The sequence below is a fragment of the Rana temporaria genome, chromosome 1, assembly GCF_905171775.1.
Source record: "Rana temporaria chromosome 1, aRanTem1.1, whole genome shotgun sequence".
NCBI classification, from domain to species: Eukaryota; Metazoa; Chordata; class Amphibia; order Anura; family Ranidae; genus Rana; species Rana temporaria.
In genome coordinates this window covers 115,363,292-115,388,361 of record NC_053489.1, presented here as the reverse complement: position 1 = coordinate 115,388,361, position 25,070 = coordinate 115,363,292, and the positions used below count along the sequence as shown (strand labels likewise).

Genomic DNA, 25,070 nt, shown 5'->3' with positions numbered 1-25,070 from the left:
AGGGTCATAGTCAGCATTTTTCTTCCTCCAAACATGGCGAGTCAAGTTAATGACAAAGAGCTCAATTTTGGTCTCCTCTGACCTAGGGCTGCACGATTCTGGGAAAAATGAGAATCGCGATTCTTTTGCATAAAATGAAGATCACAATTCTCTCACGATTCTCAATTTTTTTTTATTTAAAGTGGTAGTAAGCCCCGTTTTTGTTTTTTTTTAAACCTACCTGAAAGCCATAATGAGCTAGTATGCACCGCATACTAGCTCATTATGAAATACTTACCTTGGAACGAGTCGTAGGGAACTTACCCAGTCCACGCCGAGGGAGATGTCATCTTGCCTTGTCGTGTCTTCCGGGTATCGCCGCTCCAGCGCTGCGAGTGGCTGGAGTGTCGATGTTGTCACGCACAGGAGACTTCTTGCCGGCAAGGTCTGGCGGCTGCCGGGCCTTTAGCCGAGGATCCCCGCTGCGCATGCGCCGATGCAGTCAGCAGTGCATTGCGAGGGGAATATCTTCTAAACCGTTCAGGTTTAGGAGATATTCTTTATACCTACAGGTTAGCCTTATTATAGGCTTACCTGTAGGTAAAAGTGGTAGTACACAGTATACTACCACTTTAAAGTTATTTTCAACACAAAACGGAGCTTATGTGCTTAAATAAAGTATATGTAAATCTGAGGCCCCATACTCACGAGCAAACATGTCTGCTGAAACTGGCCCGCAGGCCAGTTTCAGCAGACATGTTTGGTCGTGTGTGGGCGCGAGCGGGCCGAATTCCAGCAAACATTTGCCCGCCGGGCCTTTTCCCAGCGGGCAAATATTCCTGGACTTGTTTTAAAACAGCCCGCTGGAATTCAGCCCGCTCGGACATGTACGGTCGTCAGTACAGACCTACCGTACATGTCCAGGCGCCCGCCGTCCCTCGCATGCGTCGAATGACTTCGACGCATGCGTGGAAGCATTTTAAAGGCGGGCCGCCCACGTCGCCGCGTCATTGTCGCGGCGACACCGCGTCATCGACGCGGCGACACCGCGGACACGCCCCGCGTATTGTTTACGCGCGGACTTCTGTACGATGGTGTGTACAACCATCGTACAGAAGCCCTCTGGCAGACATGTATGGTGAAAACGGTCCGACGGACCGCTTTCACCATACATGTTTGTCCGTGTGTACCCGGCCTGACAGGCTGTTTCCACGTTACATTTTAAAAGCCGCAGCAAACCTGCTGACCTAACAATTGCTAATGTGAAAGAACCGCTCTGATTTTCACATTTAACTAAATGTAAAAATTAGAGGTATTCTGTCACATTAGCAAGCATGTAAGGTTTGCTGCTGCTTTTAAAATGTAACATGTAAACAGCCTGTCAGATTTTTATATACTTTATTTAAAGCATATAAGCTCTGTTTTGTGTTGGAAAAACAACTGTGAAAGTTATTACTGTTGGGTGTAACAAGATGTTCGCTTGCCCCCCTTCCAACTAACATTATTGTACAGGAGTGTGGGGTGGAGCAAGATGGCGGCGACGAAACGTCACTTCCTGACGAGACAGCCGCCGCCGGGTGTACCAAGATGGCCGCGCTCCGGAGCTAGGCTAAAGCCGGGGACTTTCCTATGGCCGCACCCAAAAAATCGCGGGTCATCCGGACTGGAGATCGTCGGGGGGGGGGGGGGTGTGAACCGAGATCGCGATTTATTTACGATTAATCGTGCAGCTCTACTCTGACCACAGCACTATCTCAAAACCCTTCTTTGAATCATTTAGATCAGGGGTCTCAAACTCAAATTACCTGAGGGCCACAAGACAAGTTTTCATATGCCATGGGGGGCCGCATGCAAACTTTCAAACTTCAAAAACAACAGTACTGGTGTCAGCGAACACATTATTAACCCCCAGCACTGGTGTCAGCGAGCGCATTATTACCACCAGCACTGGTGTAAGTCAGGGTTTGACAGATTTGCTTGGAATCTAGGAGCCAGCTAAAAAAGTTAGGAGCCAGAAAACGCACCCCGTCCCGACGAGCTTGCTCGCAGAAGCGAACACATACGTGAGCAGCGCCCGCATATGTAAACGGTGTTCAAACCACACATGTGAGGTATCGCCGCGATTGGTAGAGTGAGAGCAATAATTCTAGCTCCTCTGTAACTTAAAACATGCAACCTGTAGATTTTTTTAAACGTCGCCTATGAAGATTTTAAAAGGGTAAAAAAGTTTGTCGGCATTCCACAAGCGGACACAATTTTGAAGCGTGACATGTTGGGTATGAATTTACTCGGCGTAACATTATCTTTCATAATATTAAAAAAAATGGGGATAACTTTACTGTTGTCTTATTTTTTAATTAAAAAAAAGTGTAATTTTTTCCCAAAAAAGTGCGCTTGTAAGACCGCTGCGCAAATACGGCGTAGCAGAAAGTATTGCAACGATCGCTATTTTATTCTCTAGGGTGTTAGGATAAAAAATATATATAATGTTTGGGGGTTTTCTTTAGAGGGAAGAATATGGCAGTGAAAATAGTGTAAAATGACATTAGAATTGCTGTTTAACTTGTAATGCTTAACTTGTAATACCAACGGCCACCACCAGATGGCGCCAGCTCACATCTGGTGGTAATAACTTGTAATACCAACGGCTCACCACCAGATGGCTCCAGCTCAAAAAAAAAAAAAAAAAAAAAATTTTTTTTTTTTTGCTCCCCTCACTTCCACCCTGCCTGAGGGCCATTTATAACTGGTCCGCGGGCCGCAAATGGCCCGCGGGCCGGTACTTTGAGACCACTGATTTAGATGCTCACTGGCATGACATCTTTCATATTATTAAAAAAATAAAAGGGCCAACTTAAAGTGGATGTAAACAAAAAATTGTATTTTTATTTTTTTGATGTCACAATGTAGAGTATAAGATTTCCTATCATCTGTGCCCAGTCTTGCCACACAGAGTTAATCCAGGTCTGAGCAATCTTCCTTTATTGTTCAGTGAAAATTAACAGACTTCCAGATAAAACCTGTCTAAATACCAGGGCTGTGGAGTCGGAGTCGGGGTCGAGGAGTCGGAGTCGGGGGAAATTTTGGGTACCTGGAGTCGGAGTCGGCAAACAATGCACCGACTCCGACTCCTACTAAATTTAGATTGGAATAAAAAAAATAAAAAAAAAGCAAGTTTAAATGTCCCAATTCACAAAAAGTTATAATTAATGACTTCTCTACTGTAAGAATAAAGACCAATGCATGCAGTGCCTCACGTAATCGCAAAACGAACACGTTAAGTGACCGTGAAGAAGCATGCTTTTCATGTGCTTCACTATATGGCACGCAACGCACAATTAGGAGCTGCAATACTTATACTTTCCATAGTGTTGTGTTCTGCTTTTACAGGGAACGCAGCGTCCATGTGTAACCTAGCCTCTCACTGATAAGGGATTAAATAAATATGTTTTTTGCAGGACTAGAGAGTGAGACACTTGTATAAGTGAAGGGAATGGAGGGCCAATAGTTCAAGACTGAAGCTGTAAACCAGCCCTCAAAATTTCCACTCGCCTACTAGCATTTGGCGAGTGGATTTAAGCTGGGGGCGAGTGATGATTGGGCTGCATGACCAATCTTCCTCCAATCTGTGCCTACACTTAGAGTCCCGATGAGATTGGCGGCCGAAGAGGAAAGGTGCATGCTCGGGAAAAGTAGTCTGGTGAGCCAGGCAGAGCAGTACACAGGTGCTCTCCTTACAATTCTCATTAAGCCATGGGACCTAACAGTATGACCTCTCTGAGCCTGCCCCCCTCCCCCGGGCCCCGACCAATGTAGCTGGAGAGCAGAAAGTAATGAGTGAGGTGGAGGATTGCCAAAATTACCACTCCGGTGCAGCGCTCACTGAGAGTTAATTGCCCTGACATGAGAGCGGCAGCCTTCTAGTTTGTGCAGTTTTCTTCTCCTTGTGCTCTATGTAAGTGTCCAACAGTTTAGCCTGAGCACTGTGAACAGACTGGTCTCAATGTGTGCTGTGCGCTGTCAGTGTGCGCTGTGCTATGGTGTCAATGGCTGTGCAGTTGTGTGGATCTCAGCGCTGGATTGTACTCCCTCCCGCTGTGCTGCAGCTCCTCTCCTCTCTGCCAGCCTGAATAAAAGGGGGAAGTGGGGACATGCAAGCGTGGAGCCGCACACACAGGCTCCTGATGATGAGATGAATGGGAGAGCGAGAGAGGATGGATGGGAGTTGCAGAGGAGACAGCAAGAGAATGGGGAAGAGACCCAGTTCTAATGCCCTGTCCCTCTGGTCTGCCCCCAGTGCCCTGTCCCTCTGGTCTGCCCCCAGTGCCCTGTCCCATTTTGTTAAAGTTGTTGTTGGTAATATTTAATTTTGTAACTTGATTCTGCATAAAACATTGTCATTCCATGAGATAATCTATGAGGGCGCGTTTACAGGTGCAATTAGGCGCAGGGCAGTGTATGAATTAGGTGGGGCAACTGGTGGCGAGTAACTCTTGAGGCCTGGCTAGTAGCTCAGGACTTGAAATTTTGAGCCCTGCTGTAAACCATTGGAAAAACTGCTGTCATTTAGCTAAGGGTATAAAAACTTGTAAACTCTGATTGTTGGCTTAAACTTTAAACATGACTATGGGATTCTCCTAGGAAAATCATGTTTTAGAATAAAAAAAACTTTGTTTTCATTGTGTTTGTCTTTTGCTTAAACTGTGCAATACAGTAGACTGTTGGCTTCCCAGCCAGTAGTCCTGTGGTAGGTTGCGTTTCTTTCCCTCAAGGAATGTATAAAATACATTCGCATATTAATACAGAGGAGTCGGAGTCGGAAGTACATAAAACTGAGGAGTCGGAGTATTTATCTACCGACTCCACAGCCCTGCTAAATACAAAGTCCTTTCCTCTCTCCTTGCATTGAGTGACAGGTTATTTACATATCTAGCTTGGACATGTTTATCATATGTTATGTTAATCATAATATGAGGTGATCCACAGTATAAAAAGTGAGAAATCCACCCCTCCCCCACATAACACATCCTGGTAATATACAATGACCTGTGGATCACCTCATATGATAAACATAACATAACATATGATAAACATGTCCAAGCTAGATATGTAAATAACCTGTCACTCAAAGCAAGGAGAGAGAGGAAAGGACTTTGTATTTAGACAGGGTTTTATCTGGAAGTCTGTTGTAAGTTCTCCACTCCAATATCACACTGCCTGTGCTATTGTGATATTGAGTGGAGAACGAATGAACGAACGGGGATCTGTTCATTGCTACTAGCAAGTTAGTGTGCCATTGTGATTCTATTACATTGAATCATCGCCCTATGCTTTAAACGACCATCTGGAGTGAGTCTAGTTTGGAGACTTTGCCTAAAAAAAAGACCGTTTGGGGTGAGTGTATTTGGGAGACTTTAAATCCCTGTGCCTAGAGAGACCGCTGTAATAACGGTCACCCACCTCTGGTAAGGAGATTACATTACCACTATTTGGGTGTCCTATTGGTGGAAGAAGATCTCTCTTTACACATTCAACCTATATGCACCGATGTGAATCACAGTATATGGACTTTCTGCCTCGTTTTGGCTTATTTCCATTCACTAATTTTGGAATTTTTTTTTTCAGTTTTCCTTTATCTTTTTATGTACATATTTATTTTGTATCCATTTGTCATATTGGTTTAACTCATGTTTAGCCATTTATCAATATTTGTTTTTTACAATTGGTTCATCACGTTTTTTCACTTAGCGCTGTACCTCATATATATAGTTTTTATTTTTCCCCAAAAAAGTGCATTTGAAAGAGCGCTGCGCAAATACAATGGGAAATAAAATATTGCAACAACCACCACCTTCTTGCTGGGCCTGGAGCCAATCACGGCGAGCAATGTATTCTATTTATGAATAAAAAGCCTGCTTGGATTGGCAGAGGCTGTAACATCATCAGTGTTTGGACCAATACTAGGTGAGGCCCCTTCTCTGTGTAACACCACAATATGCTTCTTGCTGTATATGCTTAACCACGCATGCATCTTTTTGATTATCTTCATTTAAATAACCTTGGGCGCAATCGACCAAACTTGTCATCTTAAGCTTCTTCTCTGTCTATTTTCCCACAGCCACTTGATCGTCCTTTGTATTTTGACAAGAAAACTTTTTAGGCGTGTATGATTTGGTATTATGTTACTATAAACATCTGAGGGGGTCATACAACTGTACCCCTAATATTGTGGACCTGTATCAAGTCTTTAGAATCTTACATAATTTATCTTTACTCGTACTTACCTTCTACCCGATTCCCACACTCGCCCAAGAGACCGCCATTTTGGCTTCACAGGTCCATAGGTTATTGATGTGGGTCCTATGGTGAGCACGGCTATATCTTGTTTGTGCAACTTTTTGGTATTGATTGGGGATTTCCAGGGTCTGTTTCTGCTTATTTTTAGTTTTCAATACAATATGTACCTGTGCTTCTTGAGCGCATATAAATGATCTGAAATATGTTTCTATGCGTCTTCTTTATATTGTTGTTTTGTATTCTCCGTATAGATCAATATTCCTCATGAACAAAACTCCAGAAGAAGCAGGCATGACGCGAAACATGTGAAGTGTGAGATTGGAACCATGTTGACTGGGGTCCTTCATGATCAGGGAGACACCTTATCTAATGTCCAATCTTTATTAGAGGAATATGTTTTATTAGAGTTTACTTGCCCGACATGGGTGAATTTTTAACAATAATTGATGTAATAAACATTTTTATATTTTCTTAAAAATCATTGTGTTGGGAGTTCATAGGGTACCATGAAAGTCCTAGTGCCTCAATCCGATTTTTTATTTTACAAGATCTACGAATGGAGGACGAGTGGATGATTGAAAGGTAAACCCCCTCCATTCAAAGATCATGTTTCACTTGCAGAAGCTGTAGTTTCAGCAGCTTGCAAGAATTCTGTCAGAAGCAACAGGCATTTTCCTGCACTTCTTATACAAATTTAAAGAATTTAAAAAATTCTTCTGATTATATATTGACAAGGCCAAAAGGGAACAAAACAGAGAAGTTCAACGTTAGGGTTAATAAACACATTAAAGCTGAACTTCATGAATTCAGCGACTTTATAAAATGTGCAAGATTATTATGCGTTAAATCCAACGAGGTGAACTCCACCTCATGGATTATTATTTTTATTATACAATTTACATTTTTACTGAGCGCCATAGTAATTCACTGCATTTACTAGAGCTAACTGGTAGATCTTCCTGGTCCTTCTTCCCTATTGTAAACTGACAGGGCTTGCTTTACAAAAGTACAGGATGCAGTGCTAATGCACAGTTTATTGCCACCCCCAAACCATCCCAGCCTTGATGATTGGCAGCCAGGTTGGGGCAAGGAGCCACCACTATTAGCTGTCCAGAGCTAGTAGAGATGCAGAGTTTCCTTCCCCATGTGAGTGATAGAAAAGTCAGGGCAGGGAAGACGCTGATCATATTGAAGGAAAGGACCCAGCTGGTAGCTGCTTAAAGCTAGAAGAGCTCCAGAGGTTTTCGTGCGAGTGACTTAGAAGACGCCAGCCCCCCACTATACAGAAAAAAGCCAGCTATGCGGGCCATGACCGCATCATAACAGGCCAGGAGACGAGTGTAAAAAAAAAAAAAAAAAAAAAAAAACACAACACTATTTGCTAGTATGGCCAAAATAAAATGTCAACTTTGCCTGTAGTTTTATGTTCACATAAAGACTGTTACAGAAGGAACTGAAAAAAAGCACAAAATAAAATTGGCCCTTTACAATGTGATCGCAGTGACCCATCACAGTGATCACAAAGGCTGCGTGCTATAACTATCAACCGTTTCCCCTCACACAGACAGCAGAGTAAGAGGAGACAAAGCGGATCTGTGCTCAACTGAGTAATTCTGCGATTTTACTCTACAAAAAACACAGTGCAGCCATCTGCAGTGCCCCGATTGCAACCACAACAGCAATTGTCACACACCAGAGCAACCATCCATTGTGTCCCCAGTGCAGCCATCAACATCTGTACCAATGTCACCGACAAAACAGTACCTGATCATGGTTAAACCAGTACAGTGTCATCAGTGCAGCCAACATCTGTAGTAGTGTCACAGTCGTACTAGTACCCGATTACTATTAAAACGATACCAGTGCCACTATAAAACACCTGTACCAATGTCATCATCACAGCAGAACCTGATCATGGTTAAACAAGTACAGTGTCATCCGTGCAGCCATCAACATCTGCGCCAACGTCACCATCATACCTGTACTTGATCATGGTCAAAAACAGCAGTGTCACCAGAGCCATCTTCAACTAAATGCCATGTCCAAAAAATGTACACAAGCAAGGGGGCCTTCCAGATTCTGAGAATGACAGATGACAGTAGTAGTATAGAACTCTCACTGACAGATTTGGATTCTGAATATGAACTTGTGGAGAGCAGCGGTTCAGTAACCAATTCAGAGGAAAGGGCTCCAACAAAAATAATCCGGTATACTGAACAGCGGCAAGCGGGCACTGTACATCCTGGTGAAGTGGCAAGAACCAGCAGTGCAGCACACCCAAATGAAAGGCCAAATACAAGTAAAGGGGTGTCACATCAGCCATAAAGGGTTAGTGACCCTGGGGCATTTTCAAATCCTTTATGGCTTTCCTCTAATTCAGCAGCAGTTATCTTCCCATTTACAGCGCAACCAGGCATTCAGGCAAAAACAGAAATCTATACGCCAATATTTTACCCTGATTAAATGTGAATTATGTGATCAAATTATGTAACTCTACCCGACAACCAAGAAATCCATTCACTCCTACAAGAAAAATTGCTCATTTACATATCATACGCCATCCATCATAAGTTTACAAATATTATCTTATCCTTCCCACCCAAACCGGTCAAAGACCCCAGAAAAAAATGTTGTGTATGCACGAGAGATGAGTGACAGACAATACTTTATATCAAAAAAGTAAATTACATTTCAGTAATTCAATTCTATAGATTCATCATACACAGAGTGATATATTTCAAGCATTTATTTGAATGATTATGGCTTACAGCTAGTGAAAACCCAAAATTCAGAATCACAAAAAATGAGAATGTTTCACAAGACCAATAAATATATTTTTTTAGATTAATATAGAAATTTTGGCTTACTGAAAAGCACAGTATGCACTCAATACTTGGTCATGGCTCCTTTTGCATAAATAACTGCATTAATGCAGCATGGCATGGAGGCGATCAGCCTGTGGCACTGCTGAGGCGTTATGGAAGCCCAGGTTGCCGACAGCTCCGGTTGTTGATAGCGGCCTTCGGCTCGTCTGCATTGTTGGGTCTGGCGTCTCATCTTCCTCTTGACAATACCTCACAGATTCTCTATGGGGTTTAGGTCAGACGAGTTTGTTGGCCAATCAAGCACAGTTATACCATGATCATTAAACAATGTATTGGTATTCTTGGCAGTGTGGGCAGGTGCCAAGTCCTGCTGGAAAATGAAAATCAGCATCTCCATAAAGCTGGTCAGCAGAGGGAAGCATGAAGTGCTCTAGAATTAACTGGTAGACGGCTGCGCTGACTTTGGACTTGATAAAACACAGTGGACCAACACCAGCAGATGACATGACTCCCCAAATCATCAATGACTGTAGAAATTTCACACTGGACCTCATTCAATGTGCCTCACCACCAGCGTGTCCTCCTCTGACCTGCTGTTGACTCGCCGACAGTCCCATTCACTTTAATGCGTTGGCTGGTGATGCAGCAGTGACACAAGGTGAGGGACGTGGCGGCAGAAGGTGAGTGGATGCCCCGCTAACAGGCGCTGCCATGATGGATCTGAAATGACAAGTGCTCTTTTTGCTGGTAGTTAGAATCTTTAACCACTTAAGCCCAGGATCATTTGGCTGGCCAAAGACCAGGCCACTTTTTGCGATTCGGCACTGCGTCGCTTTAACTGACAATTGCGCGGTCGTGCGACGTAGCTCCTAAACAAAATTGACGCTTTTTTTTCCCACAAATAGAGCTTTCTTTGGTGATATTTGATCACCTCTGCGGTTTTTATTTTTTGCACTATAAACAAAAGTAGAGCAACAATTTTGAAAAAATTCAATTTTTTACTTTTTGCTATAATAAATATCCCCCAAAAATATATAAAAAAATTCTCAGTTTAGGCAGATACGTATTCTTCTACATATTTTTTTGTAAAAAAAAAAAAAAAAAAACGCAATAAGCTTTGATTGGTTTGCGCAAAAGTTATAGCGTCTACAATATAGGGGATAGCTTTATGGCATTTTTAGTAATAATTTTTGTTTTACTAGCAATTGCGGCGTTCAGCAATTTTTATCGTGACTGTGACATTATGGCGGACACATCGGACACTTTTGACACCATTTTGGGACCATTATAATTTTTACAGCGAACAGTGCTATAAAAATGCACCGATTACTGTAAAATTGGCAGTGAAGGGTTAACCTGTAGGGGGCGTTGAAGGGGTTAAGTGTGTCCTAGGGAGCGATTCGAAATGTTAGGGGGGCGTGCCTACGAGTGACATCACTGATCGCTGCTCCCTATGAGAGGGAGCATTCGATCAGTGACATGTCACTAGGAAGAATGGGGAGATGTTGTGTTTACACTGACATCTCCCCGTTTTTCAGCTCCCTGACAAGATAGCGGGAGACCGGCGGAAATAGAGTCTGCGGGTCCCGCAGGCACAGAGCCCACGACAGGGTCGCGAGCGTGCCTCCGGCAGGCGTGCCTCCGGCAGGCGTGCGACCACACGGCAGCAAATTAAAGGGGACGTACCTGTATCCCCATTTGCCTGTCCGAGCCATTCTGTCGACGTAATTTGCGCGCGGCGGTCCTTAAGCGGTTAATATTTGCAGACAAAATGAAGATTCCTGGCAAGATATTCTTGCCGGCTAAGTGTACAGACGAACGATTCAAAAGAACCGCCATTCTTTTGAATGGCACGAACACGGTGACGTCATCGACTAACGACGAGCATGCGCTCATCACATTCGATGCCGTCGCCGCCATCTTGCTTCACCCTACCTATGCCTTGGAAGCTACCGCGCATGCGTCCAAGTCATTTCGAGCATGCGCGGGTTTCCATGGAGACAGGTAAGTATACACACGCTCGGGTTTCTCGGCAGGAAAACACTGCCGAGAATCACAAAGAGAAAATAGAGAGCTAGTCTCGTCTAGATTCAAAGCCTCGTACACACGCACGGTTTACTCGGCAAGAAAGCTCTGCCAGCAGTTTTCTTGCTGAGAAAACCCATGCGTGTGTACCAGGGCTGTGGAGTCGGTAGATAATGTTCCGACTCAGACTCCTCAGTTTTATGTACTTCCGACTCCGACTCCTCTGTATTAATATGCAAATGTATTTTATACATTCCTTGAGGGAAAGAAACGCAACCTACCACAGGACTACTGGCTGGGAAGCCAACAGTCTACTGTATTGCACAGTTTAAGCAAAAGACAAACACAATGAAAACAAAGTTTTTTTTATTCTAAAACATGATTTTCCTAGGAGAATCCCATAGTCATGTTTAAAGTTTAAGCTAACAATCGGAGTTTACAAGTTTTTATAGCCTTAGCTAAATGACAGCAGTTTTTCCAATGGTTTACAGCTTCAGTCTTGAACTATTGGCCCTCCATTCCCTTCACTTATACAAGTGTCTCACTCTCTAGTCCTGCAAAAAACATATTTATTTAATCCCTTATCAGTGAGAGGCTAGGTTACACATGGATGCTGCGTTCCCTGTAAAAGCAGAACACAACACTATGGAAAGTATAAGTATTGCAGCTCCTAATTGTGCGTTACGTGCCATATAGTGAAGCACATGAAAAGCATGCTTCTTCACGGTCACTTAACGTGTTTGTTTTGCGGTTACGTGAGGCACTGCATGCATTGGTCTTTATTCTTTCAGTAGAGAAGTCATTAATTATAACTTTTTGTGAATTGGGACATTTAAACTTGCTTTTTTTTTTTTTTATTCCAATCTAAATTTAGTATAGGAGTCGGAGTCGGTGCATTGTTTGCCGACTCCAGGTACCCAAAATTTCCCCCGACTCCGACTCCTCGACTCCGACTCCACAGCCCTGGTGTGTACGAGGCTTGAGGCACATTGAGCTACAGTCAAGTCCATTTTCTCCTTAGCCCGGGAAAGACGTTGTCTCTGGTTCAGGGTTTGCTTGACACAAGGAATGCAATAGTTGTAGCCCATGTCCTGGATACATCTGTATGTGGTGGCTCTTGAAGCACTGACACCAGCTGTAGTGCACTCATTGTGAATCTCCCCCAAATGCTTGAATGGCCTTTGCATCACAATCCTCCCACAGCTGCGGTTATCCCTGTTGCTTATGCCTTGAGGCGATTAAGTTCGCATTTGTTTGCGCTATATAAGTTTCTCACTCACCCTTTTTGCTTCCACTCAAATGTCCATTAATATACTTGGATACAGCACTATGAACAGCCAGTTTCTTTAGCAATGAACTTTTGCGACTTAACTTGTGTGGAAGGTGTCTCCTGGACAACTGTCAAGTCAGCAGTCTTCCCCATGATTGTGTAACCTACTGAACTGAGAAACCATTTAAAGCGGAGGTCCACCCGAAATTTATTTATTTTTTTAAAAAGCCAGCCGCTACAAATACTGCAGCTGCTGACTTTTAAAAAATGGACACTTACCTGTCCAGCACGCCCACGATGTCGGTACCCGAGGCCAATCAATCGCTCGTTTCTCGGCTGCCCCTGCCGCCATCCTCGGTGAAGGGATCAGGAAGTGAAGAGTTGCAGCTTCACTGCCCCATTCCCTACAGCGCATGTGCGAGTAGCCTGGCGCGCCCTCACTGGTCCCTGCTCTCTCCTGGGACCAGTGTGTTTCCTAGGAGATGGCAGGGGGGGGGGGGATGTGGGGGGGAAGTGAAGTGACTCCCACGGGAGTCTATGCCCAGAAGTGGGTGCAAATACCTTTCTTAAACAGGTATCTGCAATCCCCTCCCCCCTGAAAGGTGCCAAAATTTGACACCGGATGGGGGAGGGTTCCGAAAAGCGGAAGTTCCATTTTTGGGTGGAACCCCGGCTTTAAAGGCTCAGGAAACCTCTACAGGTGTTTTGAGTGATTTAGCCGGTTAGAGTGTGACACCATGAGTCTACAGAATTTAACTTTTTCACTAGGGCCGAAACAACTAATCGATTATGAAATTAATCGATTACAATTTTCATAATCGATTAATCGGCCAGTAACATAATGGGGTTAAACAACTAAAATTAGCCCTTTATAGTACAAAAAAGCTAATCGCTACAGTAAATATTACTTTCACTGTCCCACGGTAAAAAAAGATGAACCCCTTACAGTAGCATTTATTTGTTCTTTTTGTACTTTATTTTTTTTTAACCCCCATTATGTTACTAAACATCTCAGGCTTGGGTTCACACCTCTGTGTTTTGGTGCTTTTTGCAGAAACACACTACAGTTCATTTATATATTTTCCTATAGGACACGTTCACATCCATGATTTTTTTTTTTTTAGCTGCTGCGTATTTGGAAAGTGCAAGGACTTTTTAACGCAAAACGGTGCCATTTTGTTTTTTTTTGTTTAATATACTTTAATGGAAAAGCTGCAGAAAAGCATGTAATGTGTTTTTGCAGCAATTTGTATTTTGTAATCTGCCCAACAACAATTTGGCCCAAATTTTTTTTACAATGTAAATTTTTTTTTTTAGGCTATTATCCAATTAATCGAAACAATAATCGGCCAACTAATCGATTATGAAAATAATTGTTAGTTGCAGCCCAATTTTTCAAAAAATTCTAAATTTTCTGAGATACTAAATTTGGTGTTTTTACCAGCTGTAAGCCATAATCAAATGCTTAAAATATACCACTCTGTGTGTAATGAATCTATACAATATTGGAGTTTCACTTCTTTAATTGAATTATAGTACTGAAATAAATTAACTTTTTGATGATATTCGAATTTTTTGAGATGCACTTGTATTAGGTCTGTTTGGCTTTTAGGAATAGGGACTGCTGTAGGTGAAGCTACACCATGCTATATTCACTGCCTACTCATAGAGAGGCAATCATTACAGTATATTGTTTTCTATGCAGCAAGTTGCTTTTGTGATACAGAAGATACAATTCCAGGTACATAAACAGTCCAAACATTGAAAAGGTCTTACATATGCGATATCCCCACACTCAATAGAAGTAGCAAAACATGTTTTGGGGTATACGTCCAAGTATGTCCATGCTATATGTTAGAAACATCTTATTGACTGCTGAAAAAATACACTTTATTTTCACATTTTGCAAAAAAAAAAACCTATTCCAAAAGACTCATTATGCCTTGTAGAAAATACGTTGGGAGAGTTTGCTTTCCAAAATGTGGTCATTTTGTGGGCGTTTCCACTGTCCAGGTTTCCGCACAGATGTCAATATAAATCGCGGGCCAAAAATCGCAAAAAGTAGTACATAAACGGCATTTTTAAATCGGTGCAGCGCGCCGCAAATGCGGCGTCGCACCGATTAGGACGGTGCCATTGCCTGCAAATGCCACCGATCTGACATGTCAAATCGCACCAGGGCTAAAACAGCAAGTAAGGAGTCAACACCTCTCCTCTTAACCGCCCACAAATGCTGATTGAAGCTGAGCTGAAGTTGTAAGAGATAGCGAGCAGGCAGGCTTTTATTGCAAAGTCTCTTCTGCTCGCTTCTCTGGCACTGTAAACTGAGCTGTGAAGGCCAGATTAAAACGCCAGGCCGGTCTCTGTGGCGGGATGACTGCGCAGTACTGAAGTCATCCCTTGCCAGCCAATGAAAAGGCCTGAAGACTGGAAAACAGAAGATGCCAGCAAGTGACTGTTGGACAGGTAAGTATTCACCCTTTAGCTCCGCTTTGAAGGAGAACTAAACCCACTGATTTTACAGTTTCAAAAAACTGTTACTGCCAACTGTTACATTTGTTAATGCTCTCAACCAAACTGTCAACCCATCAAATGGCTGGTGTCATTACCGATCACATGTGCAGCATCACGGCAGTTGCAGATCAAACAGAGACAGATGGCAGCTTCCTTGGCTGAAAATGATAGAAGGGTTTAGTTCTGCTTTAGGCTAGGTCCTGAGAAGTGAGATTTGCATGGGCACAGCATCCCATTCATTTCAATGGGTTGCTGTGCCTCTTGAAACACAGGGAAAAGGTCCCTGCAGCATTTCAGAAATCACAGCCCATACGGAAAGCGCAAGTGCAGTGTGAATCCCAATGCAGAAGCGATTTCCAGTGAGTGTCATCAGGATTAGCGATACCTGCATGGTTGCTGCTGCAGGAACGAGCATGGACGCGCTGCAGGAACCACACAAGTATCAACCTAGGCTTAAAAACATTCTGGGACTTTTTTTCCCCCACAGCGTTTCTTGTGGGTACAGCAGACCATTAAAATTGAGCGGGCTTCTGAACCCGCAACGTGTGTGCACAAATAAGAAACCCGGATATATGTGGAGAGGAGGGGTGAGCCGTCACACAGATGGAGAGGTGGGTGTAAAGTAAGTACCTCTCCTTATCCATGCATCCCTAGACAGGACCACACATAAATGCAGTACGTGAGACACCTTCCTACACCCCATTTCCATCGCAATGCATTTGCAATCTGCTGCTGGGGTCAGTTATAGTTTGACAGGGTTTGACAAATTTGCTGGGAATCTAGGAGCCAGCTAAAAAAAGTTAGGGGACAGGAAAACGCGCATTATCTTTCACAATACTAAAAAAAATTGGGATAACTTTACTGTTGTCTTATTTTTTTTATTTAAAAAAGTGTATTTTTTCCCCAAAAAAAGTGTGCTTGTAAGACCGCTGCGCAAATACGGTGTGACATAAAGTATTGCAACAATCGCCATTTTATTCTCTAGGGCATAGGTGGCAAACACAAGGCCGCGGGCCGAATCTGGCCCTCCAGGCTATTTCATGTGGCCCTTGCACCTCTCCAGGTCCTACTCTGCCACTTCTGATTAAAATCAATGCAGTACTTACCTTTTTTGAGATAGATCTTCTCCCGCCGCTTCCGGGTATGGTCTTCGGGACTGGGCGTTCCTATTTGATTGACAGCCTTCCGACCGTCGCATACAGCGCGTCACGAGTTGCCGAACGTCGGTGCGGCGCTATACGGCGCCTGGGCACCGACGTTCGGCTACTTTCGGAAACTGGTGACACGCTGTATGCGACGGTCGGAAGGCTGTCAATCAAATAGGAACGCCCAGTCCCGCAGCCCATACCCGGAAGCCACGGAGAACATCTATCTCTAAAACGGTAAGTACTGCATTAATTTAATCAAAACACCCGATTCTGCTTCCCGTAATTAGGCCCAATCTAATGTTAAAAATTGATTTTTCGGGGGGAACCTCCACTTTAAAATAAAAATGAAAGGGAAAACATATACACACACTATATATATATATATATATATATATATATATATATATATATATATATATATATATGTGAACACAGTCCCTCTGTTCTCAGCGGCATAAGAGATGGGGGGGGGGGAGGAGAAGCAGCAGCATACTGAGCTTCCCAGTGAATGGCTGTGCAGCGGGGGCGTGTCAGGATCTTTGGAGAAGAGTACACTCAGTTCCCAGCATAGCCAGAGAACTGACCACATTGTGCTCTCCTGCATAGAGTGGTCATTTTTTTTTTATAGGAGAGCAAGGGGTCTAGCGAGAACACCAGGGATTTTACATAAAGGAATCAATACAAAGAGAACAGGATACTTTCTCATACAAGAACATGGTACAGCAGACACATATCAGAAACATGAAGTGTTGGAGTAAAAAATGGACTGACAACCAGCTCCCGATCATCACTTTCGGCCAATGGCTGAGGGCGTTGATCAGAGTGTTCTGGTGTGGGTGGTCCTCCTATCAGAGCACAATGAAAGGGGGATGGTTGCTGTACTAACATTGGATTGTTAGTACAGCAGCTCCAACCTGCGCAGTCAGTGTGTAGATGGACACACAGGATAACATGGAGGGATCTTTTGGGCAGAAGAAGAAAACAGACATCTGACTGCTGCGGTGTGCAGGGGAGGGGACTAAGGTATGTTTATGTGTCATTCCCAGAGGTGATCCTGACTGGAGTTGGGAATGACCTGTCTATATCCTGGCCCAGCAGACCAGCCCCTGTAGTATGGATGGGGGGGCTCTGCTGACAGGAAGGGAGGCAGGCTGGGTGTGTGTGTGCCCTGTAACACTGCCAGCTTGGGGTGTACAAACTGATCAGTAGGTATTTACTGGTTGGTAGGTGGGGGGTAGGGGTCAGTAGGTACTCACTGGTTGGTAGGTGAGGGGGGAGGGTCAGGTAGGTACTCACTGGTTGGTGGGAATCGGTAGGTACTCACTGGTTGGTAGGTGGGGGAGGGGGGTCGGTAGGTACTCACTGGTTGGTAGGAGGCGCACTGAGCGGGATCTCCACCTCCTCCTCTTCATACTCCGGTCCGTCCAGGGAGTCGGCTTCCTCCACAGGGCCCAGCACCAGGGCATCGAAGGGTAAGGGCAGAGGCGGCAGCGGAGGGAAGGCGTCCGAGGCCTGGTGAGACAGCAGTGAGGCGCTGGTGGCCAGAAGTGCCGCCTCCCCCCCGCCACCTCCTCCTGTCAGCAGCCCGAGAGAGCTGGGAGCCGCCGACATGCCTGAACTGCACACAGGTACGGTCCAGCGGCGGAAAGAAGCGGGTGTGTGTTTGCTGGCTGGCTGGCTGGCTGGCGGGTGGCCGGCCGGTGTCGGCTGACAGACAGGGGTCTTCTCTCTCTATCTCTCACACACCGAGCTGGCTGTGGGGAGGGGGCGGGGACCGCACGCGCCTCACACCAGCCCCTCACGCGACGTTCTTTCTCGAGGCCCCGCGCGTCAGGCTCGAGCACGCAGACCAGCCAGCTCTGGAGCAGGATTTTTTTCCCCCTCAATAACTTTATTGAGAGCAAAACTTTTCCAACAGAGCAGTTTGTTTATTATCCTCATGGAAGCCTTCCACAATGGAGAAAAGTACACCATTAAAAAAAAAAAGAAGACGAAGAAAACTCCTTCCAGGACTCTTTGATGTGAACCTGTTCCGAAGCAGTCCTTAAAGTGGAACTTCATCCATAATAACTTGATAAAAAAATAATGGCCCGGATTCACAAAGCACTTGCGCAGACGTATCTCAAGATACGGCGCGTAAGTGCAAATATGCGCCGTCGTATCTGTGCACCGGACCCACATACTAAGATACGCCTAAAATTAGGCGTCATCTCGCCGACGTAACTTGCCTACGCCGGCGTAGCGTGGGTGCAAATAAGGGCTGGACGCATGTTGCTTCTCCCATTGATTAGGCATTCAAATATGCAAATGAGGGAAATACGGCGATTCACAAACGTACGTGCGCCCAGCGCAGGCTACGCGTGGTGCGCTTAAGTTGTACTTCCGGCTTAAAGTTATTCCCCATAAAGGAGGTGTAACTCAGCAACAGACATGCACAGGTCAGCTGGAGAGCAGCTGCAGCAGCACCGTTACGGACAAGCTGAGCAACCACACTTGCAGGACAACACATCTGTATGCCAACATGCCAGGGGCAGCCATGGTCATAGCACTACTGCGTCCACAGGCACGGGAGAGGATATACCGAACGCGCATGAACGTCTTTGGCATGGGGGAATCGGAGGTGCATCGCATCTTCAGATTCAGCCCTGATGCCATCCTGGAATTAGCCACAGCCCTGCATGATGAAATCACCAGCCAGACAGAATGCTCACATGCAGTGCAGCCACTGGTCAAGGTACTGGCAACACTCCATTTCCTCGCCAGTGGATCTTTCCAACGTACAAGTGGAGTCTGGGATGTCACAATCCAACATGAGCAGATGCGTGCACCAGGTTGTCCCCGCAATCCTCACACGCATGTCCCACCACATCATCAAACCCACCCATGAGCATCTGCGGCAGAAAGCAATGCAGGATTTCTACAGCATTGCCGGATTCCCATGCACCGTGGGGGCCATTGATTGCACACATGTGGCACTACGGCCCCCCGTGCCACAGTGCACATATACCGCAATCGTAAGCAGTGGCATTCCATCAACGTACAGGTGTTAGCCGATGCCCATTGCCTCATATGGCACGTCCGTGCCAAACACCCCAGGGCCAGCCACAACAGCTACATATACCGTCAAAGCAACATTCCAACAGAATTCGAACAGAACGTGTACAGGGACAGCTGGCTGGTTGGTGAGTGACATGGGTGTCAGGCATGACTGTCTGACCCCATGATGCAGACATCACGAGGGGCACATGCACGACTAACCTCCTCCTGTCTTTTCCCTTCCAGATGACTCGGCATATGCACTTGGGCCCCATCTCCTGACTCCATACCGGAATCCCCAAACCAGAGGTGAGAGAAGATACAATGCTGCACACATACACACCCGTGCAGTGGTGGAACGCACATTTGGCATCCTGAAGTCCCGTTTCCAATGCCTGGATAAGTCCGGGGGGGCCCTGTTGTATTCCCCAAACTTTGTGTGCCAGATCATCGGTGCATGTTGCGTGCTGCATAACTACGCCATGAGAAAGGGCCTGGAGATTGACATATGTGATTACCTGACCCCCGAGCCACACAGTCCCCCCCTGCCCGAGGCTACCCCGTCTGCTAAAGGAACAGCAGTCAGGAGTTGCCTCGTGGAACGCATCTTTGCACGTTAAACACACACATTCATCATGGCACACGGACAATGCACGCATGCACACCACTGTGGTTTCTAGCTCACACACACCACATCCACCTCACATTGGTTTAGCCCAATTCCACCGTGCAGGACTTGGGAGCAGCAACGCCACGCCAAGGCCCCAATGATGTTGCTGTCCATTCATACCACATTCACACAGTCGTGGGGATAACCTCTCCCTGACGAACCAAGGTGACACGCCTTGCTGGCAGGAATGTCACACACCAGTCACACTGTAGCAGCACTTCTGCACTCCTCACCGTGTGCAGTGACAAAAAAAAATACGGATCATGCCCTTACAAGAGGACGGCACATACCTCTGTGCGAGTCCAAAACAACAAAAAAATAAAGCTCATACTCTGAGCTGTAAACAGTCATTTGCCCTCTCGCGGGCCAGGCCTCGTGCCAAGTCTTCGGCTCCGGAGCTGTCGCGTTGACGACTCGGGTGGGGGGGGTGTTGCATCACCTGGGCTGACGCTTCTGGAGGTTGTGGCGGATGATGCCTGCATCCCTTCTAAGGCAAGTGCAATGCGTGTCAGCACGCTGTTAGTATCGGCCTGCAACTGGCACTGCTGAGCGTTGTTCTGCCGCTGGAGGCGCCTTTTCTACCGACCCTCTATCTGGATGGCGGCAGTGTTGGCCTGCACAACCTCCCCCAGGCTCTTCACCTCCGCCACAATGCCTGCTGCTGTGGCCTGCAGCTCCCCCATAGCCATGGTGTTGCGATCCAGGCTCTCCTCAGGCATTCCTCCAGCCGGAGATACACCGTCTCCTTCACAACTACCTCTAGAGCAGAGGTGTGGGCACTCCCCTCCACCGCTGTCTCATGGCTTCCCAGGGGGTCAGGCTGAGGATTTTCCGGAGATGGCGTGGGTCGGACACACGCAGACGATGGCCTAGCTCCCGTCAGCACATCTGTGGATGACACAAAGCACTCCCATGTTGGTGGACCCACACACTTGTCACATGTTCCCTTCCACCCCCTCACATGCTCCACACCGGATGGGGGATAAAACACACTTACCTCTCCTCAAGTCCTGGTCACTGGAGTCAAAGCCCTCCAGGCCCTCCACCTGCTCCTGCTCCAGACAGCTGGCAATGACCTCCTCCTCAGCTGTCAACTTGACTGAAGAAGCTGGTTCGCCTCCTGTGCCCTTGAGGTGCCTTTTGATGCTGGCCAGCTTATCCCGGACACGGCCGACGCATGTCGTTCATTTTTTTCTGGATGTCTCTGCAGGTCCTGGTTTCATGCCAAGGGCATTGATCTCCAGGGTGATCTTCTGGTAGATCTCCTGCTTCCTGGCCTTGCTGGTCCTGGCGCTCTGTGCGCCATGGAGGTAGGCATCAAACTTGATGATTGTTGAGGTCAGGATCGCCCTCTCTTCCGCAGAGAAATTGTTCTTTCCCCTGTCCCTGTCCACCTCAGCATCTGACATGGCTCAGACTGCAAAATTACTCTGCTCCAGGGGGAAGACAAGCAAGCTGGTGTACTTTTGCGCTGGACGGGCGTATGGCTGGGCGTATTTATGTGCTCGGCGTAAGCCGTGGGCCGGCGTATCTTGGAAAGCTGCGCCGGCGTAGTTGTGAACATGCGCATAGGGGTGCAGGGCATACGTCCGCGTCATGGCGCATGCGCCGTTCTCGATACGCCGGGCGTAAAACACTGCACCACAGCACTCGTCACCTGCCACAAGTTGTGGATTGTCCACTGGCCACGTCACCTGCCATGTCACCTGCCACAAGTTGTGGATTGTCCACTTGCCACGTCACCTGGCCACGTCACCTGCCACAAGTTGTGGATTGTCCACTGGCCACGTCAACTGGCCACGTCACCTGCCACAAGTTGTGGATTGTCCACTTGCCACGTCACCTGACCACGACACCTGCCACAAGTTGTGGATTATCCACTTGCCAAATCACCTGGCCACGTCACCTGCCACAAGTTGTGGATTGACCACTTGCCACGTCACCTGCCACAAGTTGCAGATTGTCCACTTGCCACGTCACCTGGCCATGTCACCTGGCCACAAGTTGTGGATTGTTCACTTGCCACATCACCTGGCCACGTCACCTGCCACAAGTTGTGGATTGTCCACTTGCCATGTCACCTTGTCACGTCACCTGCCATGTCACCTGGCCACGTCACCTGCCACAAGTTGTGGATTGTTCACTTGCCACATCACCTGGCCACGTCACCTGCCACAAGTTGTGGATGTTCACTTGCCACATCACCTGGCCATGTCACCTGCCACAGGTTGTGGATTGTCCACTTGCCTTGTCACCTAGCCATGTCACCTGGCCACAAGTTGTGGATTGTCCTCTGAAAACATCACCTGGCAATGTCATCTGGCCACATCACCTGCCACAAGTTGTGGATTGTCCACTTGCCACGTCACCTGGCCACGTCACCTGCCACGTCACCTGTTCACATCACCTGGCCACAAGTTGTGGATTGTCCACTGGCCACGTCAACTGCCACAAGTTGTGGATTGTTCACTTGCCACATCACCTGGCCACGTTACTTGCCACGTCACCTGCCACAAGTTGTGGATTGTCTACTTGCCACGTCACCAGGACATGTCACCCGGCCACGTCACCTGGCCATATCACCTGCCACAAGTTGTGGATTGTCCACTTGCCACATGACCTGGCCACGTCACCTGGCCATGTCACCTGCCACAAGTTGTGGATTGTCCACTGGCCACGTCACCTGGCCATGTCACCTGCCACAAGTTGTGGATTATTCACTTGCCACGTCACCTGGCAATGTCATCTGGCCATGTCACCTGCCACAAGTTGCAGATTGTCCACTTGCCACGTCACCTGGCGATGTCACCTGTCCACGTCACCTGCCACGTTACCTGTTCACATCACCTGGCACGTCACCTGGCCACAAGTTGTGGATTGTCCACTGGCCACGTCACCTGCCACAAGTTGTGGATTGTTCACTTGCCACATCACCTGGCCACGTTACTTGCCACGTCATCTGCCACAAGTTGTGGATTGTCCACAATGCAATGCAAGCAATTACAGTTTTTTTTATGGTTTTTCATCATTTGCCATCATTTTTGAGATTTCTAATGTAAAAAAATAGGTCACAAAAAATTGGTCACCTTTAAAAACACCTATAAACGAAATATAGCAGCGTTTTGCCACAACGTCTGAAACATGGAAAACGTTTGCGTCTGAACCTATTTTTTTGCTTCTGGAAAAACGAGGTTAAACCCAACTGCCTAAAAACGGCGATAAACGAGACTGTGTGCATGGAAACATAGGATAACATTGAATGTGTTCAGGGGCAGTTGAAAAAGCTGTCTAACTGCCTCTGAACATGCGTTTACCAGTGTCTCGTGTGCATGGGGCCTAACACCATAAAAAAAAGAAAAAAAAAAAAGAAGAAAACTCCTTCCAGGACTGTTTGATGTGAACCTGTTCCGAAGCAGTCCTTAAAGTGGAACTTCATCCATAATAACTTGATAAAAAAATAATGGGCCAAATTCTCAAAGGAGATACGCAGGCGGAACTGCTGTTCAGCCTGCGTATCTCTGTGCCTAACTTTGGAAACGATCCTCAAAAGGGTTTTTCCAAAGTTAGGCAGAAGATCTGACATCTGTAAGACACTTACACTGTCAGATCTTAGGATGCAGTACCGCATCCGCCGCTGGGGGCATTTCTCATTGAAATGCCGCTTTGCGTATGCAAATGAGGACTTAAGCAGATCCACAAAGCTTTTAAGCATTGTGGTTTCTGCCTAAGTTCTGATTTGCTTGCGCAAAATTAGGGCTGGTTTTACAATGTGGAAAGTTAGTACACCATGTAAAACCAGACCTTTTTTTCGATCGCCGCGTTTTTTTTTTAAATTTGAATTTTTTTTCCCGGCGCGTATTTTTTTTTTCACCCGTCGCAACTTTATTGTCCCGTCGCAATCCACAAAGCCCGGCGTAAATTACGTTCGCGCGCTGCACGTCGGGAAAATTACGTCACACGCATGCGCAGTACGGCCGGCGCGGGAGCGCGCCTCATTTAAATTGTAATCGCCCCCCGGAGAGGAGGACCGCCTTGCGACGGAGGCACTTAAGTTACACAGCGTGTAATTTCTAGGTAAGTGCTTTGAAGATCGGGCACTTAGGTAGAAATTTAACGCCTGTGTAACTTAACTGCTGAAAGTTAAGTTAGGCTACGTTTTTGGGAATTTGGCCCAATGTTCTTTAGCAAGCAACATGCACTCCATATTAATAATTCTGCTACCAACATTAGTGTGTGCTGGAAATTGCCCCCAGCATTGCTCCTGTTTCTTCTTGTCGGAGGTGATCATCATTTTGCCAAGAGCCCCTGAACAGCAGTAAATCATTATGCAGAATTTAATTTAATTGTTTCAGGGCCAGTTCACACCATAGGAACTCATTCCGGATGCATTTCTGGGGCATCTCATTATATTTCCTTTAAAAATAAGAAACATGTTCTACTTACCTGCCCTGTGCAGTTGTTGCACAGAGCAGCCCCGATCCTCCTCTTCTCGAGTCCCTCTTCGGCCCTCCTGGCCCCTCCCTCCTGCCGAGCGCCCCTGCAGCAAGCAGTTTACTATGGGGATTCTGTGTCCATTCAGACATGGAGCTGCATTTCTGCCCTGCCCCCTCCCTCTCCTTATTGACTAACTGACTTTAACAGCAACTGGAGCCAATGGCATATCTCCCAACTGTCCCTGATTTTGAGGGACTGTCCCTGATTTGGAGCAATGTCCCTCTGTTCTCTCTTTTCCTCTCATTTGTCCCTCATTTTGGTCTGATATATATAGCTGTATATAAAATGCACTTTGTATCTTTCAAAAAGTGTTTCCCAGTGCTAAACCTTTCATCCAAATTCTAAATTGCTTCATTTGTACATTTTAAAAGCCAATATAAAGGAATAAGTAGTGGTTAAAAAACAGTCCTTGTGGATTGAAATAAACTTTTTTAGGTTAATTCTCCTTTGAGAGGTGTGGCAGGGGGCATGTCCTATGCCTACATATGTTTGTTAGTAGGTATCTCTCATTCCCATCTCAAAATGTTGGGAGGTATGGCCAATGGTGCCACTGTTGTGTCCCAACCAATCAGGAGGGAGAGTCCCGGATGGTCGAGACACACGTGCACATAGCTGGATCGGGCTCAGATAAGTATTAGGGGGCTGCTGCACCCAGAAGGTTTTTTATCTTAATGCAGAGAATGCATTAAAGCGGAGTTCCAGGCTAAAATCAAACTAGATGTAATCCAGTCGAGCTCACCATCCCCCCCCCCCCCCCCTGTTATTTGGATATCTTTTTTTTTTTTTTGCGTTTTGTACCTTTTTTCTTGTTT

The 25,070-nt window shown here is 46.2% G+C and overlaps 1 protein-coding gene across 3 annotated transcripts in view; it reads right to left on the bottom strand.

The window, feature by feature from the left end:
- RASA1 (RAS p21 protein activator 1) overlaps positions 1–17,849 on the bottom strand; it is a 140,788-nt gene extending 122,939 nt beyond the window's left edge. The window contains exon 1 of one of the 3 annotated variants that reach the window (XM_040341806.1): positions 17,422–17,849. In XM_040341806.1, coding sequence (XP_040197740.1) covers positions 17,422–17,669 — 248 coding nt within the window. In that variant the 5' untranslated portion in view covers positions 17,670–17,849. The remainder of the gene's footprint in view (positions 1–17,421) is intronic. The other 2 variants (XM_040341813.1, XM_040341820.1) reach the window with 2 other exon arrangements.
- Between the last annotated feature and the right edge of the window lie 7,221 nt (positions 17,850–25,070).